This window comes from Pagrus major, chromosome 17 (assembly GCF_040436345.1).
Source record: "Pagrus major chromosome 17, Pma_NU_1.0".
Taxonomy (NCBI): domain Eukaryota; kingdom Metazoa; phylum Chordata; class Actinopteri; order Spariformes; family Sparidae; genus Pagrus; species Pagrus major.
This window is the reverse complement of record NC_133231.1, coordinates 20335891-20348651: the sequence shown is the minus strand read 5'-3', so window position 1 is coordinate 20348651 and position 12761 is coordinate 20335891. Positions and strand designations below refer to the sequence as shown.

Sequence of the window (12761 nt, the reverse complement as noted above, 5' to 3'; positions counted from 1 at the left end):
AGATAGATAGATAGATAGATAGATAGATAGATAGATAGATAGATAGATAGATAGATAGATAGATAGATCTGCTGTGTGTGGTTCTGTCCAGCAGGCGGCGGTGTTTCGATTCTACAGCATGGACCGTGGCTCGTTCGTTCTGCGCCTGCGCAAAAAGTAATTCGACCCTCAAACCCGGATGTAACCAACGCCTAACCTGTCTGAGGAAAAACGGTGAGTAGAGTTAGAAAAACAGTCTCAGATAACTATTTATGCTTTATTAAGCTGCGGGACACATGTAGCAGAGTCCCTTCGACTGTATACAGTTTCCACCGAGAGGAAAAGCTTGTTCGTTGTTTTATTTTTTCATAAATTCTCGGTGTGTTAAAGTTTCGTGGCCATCAGGTTAATTTAGTGTTGGCTAACATCGATCTGGTTAATGAAGTTGTAACAGTCACTACCGCTGATTGTGCGATTAGTTTCTTGTGTTTGTCTTTAAAGGTTGAGCTTTTCCTAGTTTATGTATGTATGCTAACTGAGGTAACACTGACAGTTGACACACTGTCTGTCTATATCAATCTCAGCTACTACAATCACTTATTAACTAAAGCTACAATCAGGCTCAGCTAAAACTAATGGTTTCATGTTGGTCATCGCCTCTAAATGTCACGTTTCAACAATTTCCAGCTCTCAGTTTATCCGATGAGCTGCTCATTTAGCGGAAGTGTGGGGCAGTATCCGCTTCTAAATTAGCTTCATTGGGCTAATAGGCCGTGGGTTTTTTTTTCTTTAACATCTCTGGTATGTAGTCTATGCGGAAGTGATTCACCATCATCAATAATCTTATGGCATGCACATGTAATAACAAGTATAGCACGACTAATGTGAAGACTTTTTCTTTTATCCTCCACTGCCCTCAGCCACTGAGAACTCGTTTTACTTACCATCCAAAATAATACAAAATAGGAATATAAACATTAAACAAGAGTACTTTTAAACTGTGTAAAGTTGTCAGCTAATTCAGAAGTTGTATTTATTAAACTATACTTTTTCCTTTGCTAAGAAGGCCTAGTTACTAACCTGTAGTAGACAAATTGTATTATTTTACAGTTGATACTAGCTCTGTCTGTGTGCTTTAATAAATAATGGTATAATTGGCTGGTCTTTCAATTGACAGCTCATAGAAAGAAGATTTTAATCTTTCTTAAAATCTTTCCTAAACACCTCAAGACCCCATACTACAGTACTTCTATTGTCTCGTTCACCCCAATTCTATAATTTAAGGCTGAATTAATAAATAAATAAAAAAAACCCACCTCTATGTAAAATGTAATACAGTTCAACAGCACCGCAGACTACATCTTCCTAAATGACCATGAAGTTGAATCGACATCCCTCAACAGTTTCAACAAAAACTGAACATTATCATGAAGGTACGATTTACTGTAGGACCGTTGTATTAGACTACATAAGGTTTTAAAATCCTAAAACTAAAAAATACTAAGTTACTTAAGCTGTCAAATAAATCCAGTAGATAAATAAATTATAATATGTAACATTTAAGGAATATTCATTGTTGTGGCTGGTCCAGGTGGAGCCCTGTTAAGTAATTAATAGTCTATATATACCACAAAAAAATTAAGTACGTTTTGTAAGTAACAGTATGTTAGTATTATTGGCAAAGCACAGTTGCAAGAGTAAAAGTACTCTGCAAAAAACAGGCGGTGTGAGTGTTATACTACTATGTATTATATTTTTTAATCAAAACTCACCCATAATTATGTGGACCGATTATCGGGCCGATATTCAGCATTTTTCTGAGTATTGGTTTTGGTGAATCTTCTGTTAGATTGTTGATAAAATACACTAATTTAAAAATGTGCTACTTTGGCAGTGACGCAGCATCCTCTCACACAATGTCCCACCCACAACAATATCTGATTGGTAACACGTCACAGCTCACAGCCTATAAACACTGAATAATCTGAATATACAAAGTGACTAGTAACTAAATAGGTGATAAAGTAACCAAAAAGTACTAATACGTCAAAATTGTGTGTTACACTTAACATTGCCTGGCCTGTTGATGTTAATATGTGGCCATTTTTCACATTGTTTCACTCGTATATGAGGCCATATTTCATGTTTTCTTTGTGGAGATCATATTTAGACTTGTTGTGCATAACTTCCTCTGTCAGTGTGTGGTATAATGTGTGGTATACTGTATTCGTCAAAACAGTCTTTTGATGTTTCCTGTTTTCTCTTTGTCCCTGTAGATGCAGACTATAAAATGTGTAGTGGTAGGGGACGGTGCAGTAGGAAAGACCTGCTTACTGATCTCCTACACAACCAACAAATTCCCCTCGGAGTATGTGCCTACGGTAAGAAGATTTAATATAGATCAAGTATTGTTAAAAAAGTACTGTATGTCGAGGTAGAACCACACTTCCTTTTAATACTTCTTCAGGACTGAAATATAATACAATCACACAAGCTGCCTTTTGTTTTAATCAAATTATTTGTCCTTTTTTCAAAGGTTTTTGACAACTATGCAGTGACAGTGATGATTGGGGGAGAGCCCTATACACTTGGCCTATTTGATACAGCAGGTAACACCAATGTCTTTGAAGTGTCTCTTACATCTCTTAACTGTGTCACTCTGACACAAAAAGAAAAACATTTCTCTTGTGATTGTTGTTCTCAGGTCAGGAGGATTACGACCGGCTGCGTCCACTCAGCTATCCACAGACAGACGTATTCCTTGTATGTTTCTCCGTTGTCTCACCCTCATCGTTTGAAAACGTCAAAGAGAAGGTCAGTTTTCAGATCATTTTTTCACTGGCAGTGGAGAAACATGACTATGACTTTTGTTGTTAAATGTACTGATGCATCATTTGTTTGGCAGACACGTAGAAGAAGGATTGTTTTCATTATCAATTGTTCAGCAGATTATTTTCTTAACTATTTGATCAATCGTTCTGTGTATAAACTGTAAGAAAAATAGTGAAAAATACCCAACTAAATTTGTTCCTTATGATGGCAACATATTTAAAGGCAGAGGATTGTATTAAATGTTTTGAAACTAGAGCAGTGCAATGCAATACAATACAATACCTGAGTTATGGCACTGATATTTAAAAGACGATTTTTAGGATTCCTGACATTTTTTTTTTCATTTCGCGGTGTTATTGATAACATTCAGCCACTAAATGTGGCACTCCATTTCTCCCCTTCCATTGTATTCACGTTACAACACCGCTGTTGTTCAAATCAACAGCCCACTCAAGTTTTTTCCAGTTTGTGCACTAGCTTACGTTGCTCATGCTAGCTAGTTAACATTAGGGCATCACAGTATGTTGGGTGCAAACTGTCAAACTCAGCCATTCTTACGTTTTTTTTTCCCCATAAATTGGCAACTGCCAAGACTGATGATCGCTGACGAAACACAGATACCATGTGATACCAAAGGTGTTATACTATTGGCTGATAAACATTGGGAGAAGCTAGAACCAACTGTCAAAATTCTTACACAGAGATCATTTTGGACCCGACAAACATTTGAAAATTATTAATTCATAATCATAATAATGTTTTTAAGGAAAAGAGATACTTTTATTCACCTCCCTTGAACAAGCTCTGTTGATATATTATTTTTGTCAAATTATTTGTCTACATAAAAATGTTATCAATATGACCTTTAACAAAAAGCACTACAAAAAGTTCAAAAATATTAAACGTTGAGGAACAATCTGATCAAAGAATAAGAACAAGACTACGAATGTGACCAGAAATTCAGTGCCAGCTTCAAACAGTTTTTACAGACATTTTGTGAAGGAAGGAAGAAAATGTTTATTTAATCTTTTTATCTTCTTTTCCCCAGTGGGTTCCTGAGATTTCTCACCACTGCCCACGCACACCCTTCCTGTTAGTGGGCACACAAGTGGACCTGCGGGAAGACAGCAACACGATCGAGAAGCTGGCAAAGAACAAACAGCGCCCCCTATATCCTGAGGCAGGCGAGAAGCTGGCTCGTGAGCTGAAGGCCGTCAAATACGTGGAGTGCTCTGCTCTGACACAGGTACGTGTGTTACCGTTGTTGCATTATCATGACACTGTCAAACTGAAATCAGCAGAGTTTAATTTTTGCTCTGTGTCCTGTTTTCTGTTCTTTTCAACCAGCGAGGGCTTAAGAACGTGTTTGACGAGGCCATCCTGGCGGCCTTGGAGCCTCCTGAGACCAAAACCAAGAGAAAGTGCATGCTGCTATAGATGAACAACGGCAGTGAGAGGTGTGACAGTATAAGAAATAGGCTGGGTGAATCAAAGCGTCAGAAAGATCAATGGCCATTATGAAAAAAAAAAGGACGAAGCAAAAGGGGAAGGGAGGTACAATGCCATTGAGACTTATTCTAATACAAGTGTACACTGATTGTGCCTTCAAAATAAACTTTGAAAGAGGCTGAGGAAGCAAAACTTCAGCTCGCAGTCAATGCAGCAAGTGTCACCTATCTCTTTTTCTGAAAGCTTTTAAAATTGCAGTGTTCTCTCTACAATTACTCAGGTGGGGCGGGCCCCCCCTGCCTGTCTCTGTCGCTCCACTTAACAGAAAAGAGATTTCTTTTATTTAGTTATTTCTCCTCTGTGTTTGACTTTTTATGGCTTATTAGCGCTTTTAAACCCAGTGTTGGGAAATAACAATGGGAAACACTTTACACATTGAGTTTTTTTAATGAACTTCGGTTAGTGCATTTAAAGGGGCAACTTAATGTTAAGTGGTACTCTATTTGCTTTCTTTTCTGACCCTTTTGGATTGAATAATGAAAGCACAAGAGATTTATCGTCACTCCAAACTAAGGCAAATGTCTGTAATGCTTCCTTTTTTCCAATTCTCTGAGACTTCTGCAGAGGCCAAGAGCATTTTCACCTTCAATTTCCCTTCTTCAGTTGACTCACGAATTTCTATTTTATTCTTCTTTTGTGTATATTGTATTAATTCTGTGACTCTGTTTTGGGAAATTCTGTTAGCAGTTATTCATTTTGAAACTTGAGTTTTTATTTTATCAAGATTTTTTTTATTGCTAAACAACCAACTTTGAGCGATGGATAATATAACAAATTAAGTTGTAATAATGTAATATTTTGAATAGATCTTAATCTTGATAGAGATTGAGATGATAACCTTTGCTAGTAAAATTCTGGGTGTTTGTAATCACAGGATATTTTTAATAAAAACAGTTTAATGACATGGAGAGTAGCCTTTGTTTTGTGTGTTTGAACCAGAATGCTGATAAAAACCATGGTAAGGGTGTTGTGTGGTGTTTTTCTTATGAACAAGTAGCTATGTTTACATAGTTATTCTCACTAAGCACATTGTGTATCCTTGAGGCCTAACAAGTGTGTTAAATTAATTTCCTTCTTCAAAAAGCAAAGCCAGAATTTGAATATTTTGAAGCCTACATCAGTTGTAGTTTTTTTTTAAACCTTTATGTATTCAGGGTCGGTTCACTGAGAGCATTGCTCTCTTTTCCAGGAACGCCCTGATCACATTCACACATGTACACATTCACATCTGGAAGCTGCTCTGTACTACACAGTAGACCTACTGGCCACTGAGCAGTTCCACTGAAGTGGTTGGGGTTAAGGGCCTTGCTCAAGGGCACCTCAGTGGTGGTAATGAGAAAGAGGGAAGCGCTGCCTTTTACTTTCCTCACTCAGATTTATCCTGCTGATCTGAGGATTTTAACTGGTGACCCATGTGGTAGTGAAGAAATAACACACATACATCATATAAAAATCTGCACATATTTCAAGGACACAGCCCATGAACACTTCCAAACTGAAAATGTGCATGTTCCAGCCTTAAGGCCGGAGATACACTTGCTTTTAACAGCGCATTAGGATGTGCATGAGGGCTGGCCTGCGTATCCTTCGTCTGATTGGAGCGTTGGTTGTGCACGTCCTCAGAAAGTAACACTTTGCGTCCGCACGATGCAATATGCACATGAGCGGTACGAGGATGTGACAGGGTCAGGATTCAGTAAGCACGTCAGCAGCAGCAGGGACAACAACGGGACAACAAGCCAATGTGCGCCGTCTAGTGTTATCCTCCAGTAACACGTGTAGTAAATGGGCAGCTATGTGAACAACTACGTTCAAGGCCTTCAACTGGCCAGCGACATCAAAACATTGCTCCATACTGCCTCCAGTGGTCAAAAACTCCACAGTGAATCTTTAACTTTGCAGCTTGCCTATGTGCCCCAGCGAGAAAACACGTGACAATATTTAACCCACATCTGGTCAATAAAACAAACTCAAGAAACGCATATTTTGGATAAAACTACTGTATTTATTAGATTTTTTGAACAGACCTAAAAGCACTGCTTGTTCAGGAACATACAGAAGAGTTTCACATGAAGGTGAGGGACAAAAAAACAAGACAGACACTGATGTAAGTAGAAGTTATTCTCGCTATTTAAGATATTGCTGCTGGAGGCTGAAGTGAAGCAAAGACCCAGATATATAAATAAATAAACCAGAATAGAGAAGAAGACATAAATACAGTCAATGTTCAAAGACCTGCTAGTCTATGATACAACGTGAATAGTTTGCATAAAATCAAAATAGTGCTGCTGTGTTTCCCTGTTAGTTCTGGTTACGTTCAGCTTTAAAAGCTTTGTCAGTTCAATGTGAGATTAACTGTTGAGTGTGCTCGTGTGTATTTGGGTAAATGCCCACCTGTCGGTCTCTGAAGGTGATCTTTGTTTCTACCTTTCTCTCACTATTGTTGAAAATGAGTTGACTGCTCTCAGCCAGACTTTAAAATAATTTGGAGCTAAAGGTGTTTGTGTCTGTCTAGTGGTTTGTTCAGGTCTTTCTGCTCAGGCGGTTTGGTCTCGTGTGGGTCCTCTCAGACTCTGCAGGTGTGAATGGTGACTGTGTTCTTGCACTGCTGGCAGCGGACTGAGCAGCACCAGGAAAACTTGCAGGAGCAGCGCTGCACCACCTCGGCCCGGCCCGCTCTGTACCCCGGCCCGCAGCACACCAGCTCACAGCCGTCTGGTGCCAGCCGAGAGGTTCCTGGGTTTGTTTCAGAAGGGAGCGACATCAGTTTCTGTATTTTTTTTTAAATAATGTGTTGGATTTTCTCAGTTAATTTCCTGTGAGATGGTCTTGCTCTTACCGTTACATCTCCTACCAGCAGTCCCAGGGATACCGTTGTCAGGGTCAAGATGGCAGAAATCCGGAGAGGGCGCAAGGTACAGAAGGTCTCTGGCAGCAGGAGGTTTGACCTGGGGGTCACGGGGGAGCAAGGCTGTCCTGGATCCTATGCGTGTCAGGCGAACCTAAGAGGAGGAGGTGTTGAGAGAGTTAGACAGACTGAGAACCTCCAAAGTTTCACAGGAGGTTGTGGTGTACTCTGATACCTCTGTGGCTCCATCAAAGCGTTCCTTGAGCACGACGCCAACACGCCTGAAAGGAGGCATGACCTTCCAGCAGGTCCTCAACTCACAGGAGCCAGAGACGCCATGACACTTACACTCCACCTGCATGTTGTGAAGGATGGCCTGAGGATGAGAGGATAGTGAATATAATTGTGGCTGCTGGGCTTTTAGTTAACTCCCAAAAACAAGACCAAATTACCTCCATCCTTTCCTCGCTTCATTTGTTGCCACTTTTAGAATGGATTTTAAGATTATATTGCTTAGTTTTCAAGCTCTTCAGGATTCAGGCCCCAGATATATTTATAAGTAACCTCAGACCCTCAGCTGTGCCCTCCCTGTCCATTCCTAAGTCCTGCCTTGTCACAAAAAAATAAATATACAAAAAGTACAAAAATAGGTCTATTCCACAAGAAGACAATGGAGTGGAAGCGCTGCTATTTGTGGTGATCACATACAGGTGATCTTTGTAAACTCCTGGTGTACTCTACTTATTCCATCTTGTGAGGGGCTTATGTTAACTATAATCTTGATAAAAAATATAACATGCAAGTCTCCTTCAAAAGCATTCCAAGACACACTGTAGGATTTGTGTCAAATTAAAATGCGTTGGTCTGTTCTACATGTTGTGCATTGTGTAACGCCCTCCACTGATGACGCATCCTAGACAACAATGGTTGTGCTCAAAAGTGGTGGAAACGTGGGCTGGTCCGCTGGATAGCACCAAGGTTCCAAGAGCTTTGAACAGAGCTGGTTCGAGAAAATTTGTAAAGGAGTGCTACCACCAACCTTTCGACCAGCCTCGTTGTTATGGAGGTTCATGAGTGGTCGCCCCGCTGACAGCCCTTTGGCACGTTCTGGTTCATCCACAAATGTTTGGGAGAAAGCCACGCCATAGGACAGGTTGTCACTGCACCCTGACCACTGGAAACCTGTGGAGAGAGAGTGTAGAGGATCATTGCACCCTTGAAACAAATGCACATTTAAATTTAAAGCTGAAAAAGATAGATTGTAACTCAGCTCAGGTGTAGTACCTGTGACAGCTGATGGGAAAATGCTGTGACATCACTTCAGGGATATGGACATTAGAGCTTCATACTTTAAAGTTTTAAACCGACAGAAAACAGTGTAGCAGCAGTGTTTTTGGTCTGGTGTTTGTGGATTTATCTGTTACATTTTCATGCAAGCTCACCCTCGGGGCTGACCCCCCTGACCTTCCTGTCACAGCCACACCTCTCCAGCTCCCCGCGGGTGCAGGCCCGGGTCACAGCCACTGCCACGGCTGCTGAGGACAGAGCATGCACAAAGGCCGCCTCACGAGTCCCTGAATCCAAAATAGAGATGCAGAAATTCTTATTCTCGTGTGCATATGAGGGTTGCAAAATGTGTGGTAATTCTCCATGACACATTTTCAATTTACCTTGGTTCATGACTCTGCCAAATACATTGATCCCACGTGGGGTGGTGGAACAGTTCCAGCGGCGATTCCTGAACTGGTGCTGGCACTGAGTAAGACAGTAACATGCAAAGCAGTGAGATCGGAGGCTCTCATGTAAAATTCATCAGGCCCAACACACACTAATAATGCTGATAATGATAGCATTATGAAATTAGTCTGGGCTTTGAGTCAAACGCAGGTCATGACCCTGAGACTTAATGCCCTCTGACCATACCTCTTCTATGACCATCTCGGCTGCCTTGCGTACCGACTCCATAACCTCCCCTCGCGCCCTGCACACCCCCACCTGCCCTGGGGTCAGCCCCCTCAGCCGCGCACATGGGGCAGCACCGGACACGGGCCTGGAGCGAGGCAGCCTCGCCAGGGAGCTGGGACACAGAAGGTGGGGAGCGTTATAGTGACTCAGAGTGGGCTCGGAAGGGGAAATTATTGGGCAAGGGGGGCAAAAAAGCGAGGATGCATAATTAAGGAAAGGAGGAGGGAGTGAAAGAGGAAGAGAAAAGGGGGCACAAAAAGGATGAAGAGGTAACGACCGGGCAAAGAAGACAGAGCAGGCAGAGAGAAAGAAAAGAGAAAAGGTCACCAGGAGTGAGACAAAGGAAGCGAGGGGGGTGACTGAAAGAGATTTAGAGACATGTCACCATCTTTTAAAAGTTATAGCTTGACAAACAAACTCCCTCTTTCTCTTCCTCCCTTGCACGCTAGACTTACAGCCAGTTGGTTGCCATGGTGGGGTGGGTTGCCCATAGCAGCAGGAGGAGGAGTGGTGCCGTGAGATTGACAGTGGAGACAGTTGGCATCAGACTGTCCGTCTGTCTGTCCGTCTCCGTGCGTCAGGATGGGTCTTTGGACAGCACGCTGCCCGTCTCCACAGCTGAAGAGATCTGTCTGTCTGTCAGTCTGTCTGTCTGGGCGTCTGTTGTTGTTTTGGTTTATGTTTGTAGCCCAGAGTCTGGGGATGATCCCCGCATATCTGTTGAAATGAAAAAGATAACAGGTCAGTGACTGCTCATCATCACTTTTTTTTTTTTTTTACAGATCATTATTCAACAATTTTTGTTTTGTTTGTTTTGCAATAGTAACACTGCCTCTTACCAGTTCATAGTCCTGTGATATCCAGCTATCCTTCTTTTCGATATTGAGTTGATCGAATTGAAATTTAATCCCAATTTCTTTCAATAAAGTTGTTCATCAGTTTCTTCCCTTGTGCTGTCAGTGACAGCAAAAAGCATGCTCACGGGAATGTTTTACAAACTGCAAGCAGAACTCATCCTTCCAACACATAAATAACTCCACGTCCCAATTTAATTGAACTTACTACCACCCAAAAAGCAGAACTTAAAATCCAGAAGTGCTAGTAAAATAAAAAGTAAAAGAGCCTTGTGTCAGCAAGCGCTCAGATTCGTTCCCAACAAAACAAACGTGTCCATTCCAGGTTGAAAGAGCGAGAATGAGTGAGAGCAGTGAGATGGGAGTGATGGGTTATAAAGGAGGTAGAGAATGAGGGTGGGAGAGAGAGGACAGGCGTGATCCAGGGTGTGGAGTGATGCCGAGGGAGGGGAGGAGGAGGCTTTGGGAAGGATAATAGCTGCACTAAGTAAGTATTAAGAGTGCAAGTATGCTTTTTATTGCATTTGTTTGGCTTGAGACCTCAAATCTGAGCCCAAAGATAAGATCATTTGAATGATTATCACAAATAAATGTGTTTTTTTTAATCCATGCATGTTAATGTGTGTGCTGAAAAACACTAAATGACAACACAAACTGTAGCCTTTTCAGAAACACTCAGCGGGAATATTGATCCATCAGATGCCCCGCAGAATCGCCACATCAAAAACTATGACACGGCACTTCTGTTACCAGGTATATGTATATGCATGTGAAAGAGTGTCTTACCTAATGTTTAATTTTCCCAAACTTTGTTGCTCATTTTACGAGTTTCCCCCCTCCTCCCCTTCCTCTATTCCCCCCGCATTTGCCCTCTCGTTCTCCCTCTCTCCCACTCCCTATATTGTCTTAGAAGAAGGGGTGACATTTAGACAAGGGGAAGAAAACACACTGCCGACAAATATTGGAACTGGGGCAAATAAATCACGAGATAGGAGGGGAAGGAGGGCATGAGGAGAGAGAGTTACACCGGGGTTAGGAAGAAAGCAGTAAAGAATAACAAAGCAGGTTTGTGACATATGAGAAAATGAACGACATTATGTGTGTGGGTTTAATAGTCGAGAGGGGAAGCTAAATTAATGTTTTATTAATTTATGTTGGCACTGAGGAACACACAGCATAACATGTAACCTATATTGCATTATTAATCTTTATTTACTGAAGATCATTTGCACTATGTATAGTTATTAAACTTAAGAGACCTTTTTTTGTACAGTTTATTTGGTAGATTTCCCTCCTTTTGTCTCTTTCTGTTTAACCAGTGATGTAACATTACAGAGAATCTCTCGCACTTCTAAGAATAGGATGTAACTGCAAGGACAAGGCTGGACTATTACACCAGCACGCATTACCCATATATAATTTGATCTGTCGATAAAAGACGTGTTGTAGCTCCACTTTCAATTTTTGTTCATTTTTATTTCTTTTAGCTGTATGAGTTGTAGCCGAAAAAGAGCATGAATTCTCTTTTATTCCACAGGAGAGTTGACATAATCCCAATTCTGTGCTTAGTTTGAATGTCTTTTTATTGTGCAATAGACTTCTACCCAGTCATGGATTTTAACATATTAATTTTATGCCTTTTTAGGTGGATTTTTCCTTCCTTTGCCTAAAAAATGAAAAAGAAAATCATCCTCTGTAAAAAAAAAACATAGGCTTATACAAATTTTAGTCAGGAGTTTATTTGTTTTTACTTTTACCCTATTACGATGATATTTAGGTTAATTTATGGAGTATAACAAACTCATTTAGGGGCCTATTAAAATGCTGAAGCATGAAAAATATATTTCACATGAGACAGGTAGGTAAAAGTTGTTAAGTTAGCTCTAACTTTAGGGCTTGCTGCGGCTATCTTACTGGCAAGGTTTAACTAACCAATAGGCACTCACTGCTGTGTCATTTCTTTCAAAAATTACATATTTCTATGGCATTATAATTTTGACACATGTGTTGGATTCTTCTGTGTTTTGGCTCTGTTTTAGGCCTAGGCTTTGTTGTTTTATTTTATGGGTTTGTGTTTAGTGTCTCCTGTGTTCAGCGTTGGCTGATGAAGATGGGAGCTCACAGACATTTCTTTAATCCTAGAGGCCACTAAGTAAAAAAGGTTGTGCTACAACCTTGTCCCACCTGATGAAACTTATTTACTGCTCTTAAGGGCTCATTTGTTGAATCAGATGAGTCAGTGCAGCACTGGAACCAAACATTTGCACTCTGTCGCAGTCCCTGTCCAGGATTAGGTGGCCCATTTACCTGAACCCTGTGACACCCAGCTCCTGAGTAAATGGTCACCCCATCCACACATCCTCCCTCTCTTACGCACACTTTCCACTGTCTATATCTGCAAAGACAGGTTTCTTGTAGGCCCCCTTCCCTCCTTTTTTTTGTCCTCCTCATGTCGTATTCCTCCTTTGTGTCCCCTGTTTCTCCAAGTGACGTCTTCCGCTGTCTCCCACAGCAACGCCATGGTGATGAGCTGGCCACTGTCATGTCCGGCGCCTCTGTTATGCTCATCCCTTCACCCCTCTCTCGTAAATAACTTGCCCTCTTTTTTTTTATCTTTATCTTTCCCCCATTTTGTGGACATTTTATCATGCTGAAATGGTCCAGTACTGATTGACTGTAGCCAGGTTGCAGAGCCTAAAGAGATGCTTGTTAAAGCTTCAGCATGACATATATGCTGAGATGACTTGCATTCCCTTTGTTGTAGTCGGAGGACG

At 41.2% G+C, this 12761-nt stretch overlaps 2 protein-coding genes across 2 annotated transcripts; one reads left to right on the top strand and one right to left on the bottom strand.

The window, feature by feature from the left end:
* The first annotated feature begins 160 nt into the window (after window positions 1–160).
* Window positions 161–5224, top strand: cdc42l (cell division cycle 42, like). Its single transcript, XM_073485598.1, has 6 exons — window positions 161–213; window positions 2256–2360; window positions 2516–2588; window positions 2684–2793; window positions 3860–4057; window positions 4159–5224. Exons 2-6 carry the CDS (start codon window positions 2256–2258, stop codon window positions 4246–4248), a joined length of 576 nt encoding a protein of 191 aa, XP_073341699.1. The 5' UTR covers window positions 161–213; the 3' UTR covers window positions 4249–5224.
* Window positions 5225–6886: 1662 nt separating this feature from the next.
* wnt4b (wingless-type MMTV integration site family, member 4b) lies at window positions 6887–9677 on the bottom strand. The gene is made up of 8 exons (XM_073485636.1): window positions 9589–9677; window positions 9092–9245; window positions 8839–8923; window positions 8611–8742; window positions 8208–8350; window positions 7404–7544; window positions 7160–7322; window positions 6887–7056 (listed from the first exon to the last, which is right to left on the bottom strand). The coding sequence occupies exons 1-8, from the start codon at window positions 9675–9677 to the stop codon at window positions 6887–6889; spliced, it is 1077 nt and encodes a 358-aa protein (XP_073341737.1).
* Window positions 9678–12761: the final 3084 nt, after the last annotated feature.

What these genes read in the sequence shown, in the direction of transcription:
- wnt4b (XM_073485636.1), bottom strand. Translation starts at nt 9,677, where the DNA reads ATGCCAACTGTCTCCACTGTCAATCTCACGGCACCACTCCTCCTCCTG. An exon ending in ACAACGAGGCTGGTCGAAAG is followed by an intron (nt 7,545 to 8,207) that starts GTTGGTGGTAGC and finishes TCTCATCCTCAG; the next exon opens with GCCATCCTTCACAACATGCA. An exon ending in TGCTGGTAGGAGATGTAACG is followed by an intron (nt 7,057 to 7,159) that starts GTAAGAGCAAGA and finishes AAACAAACCCAG; the next exon opens with GAACCTCTCGGCTGGCACCA.
- cdc42l (XM_073485598.1), top strand. Translation starts at nt 2,256, where the DNA reads ATGCAGACTATAAAATGTGTAGTGGTAGGGGACGGTGCAGTAGGAAAG. An exon ending in CCTCGGAGTATGTGCCTACG is followed by an intron (nt 2,361 to 2,515) that starts GTAAGAAGATTT and finishes CTTTTTTCAAAG; the next exon opens with GTTTTTGACAACTATGCAGT. An exon ending in TGGCCTATTTGATACAGCAG is followed by an intron (nt 2,589 to 2,683) that starts GTAACACCAATG and finishes TGTTGTTCTCAG; the next exon opens with GTCAGGAGGATTACGACCGG.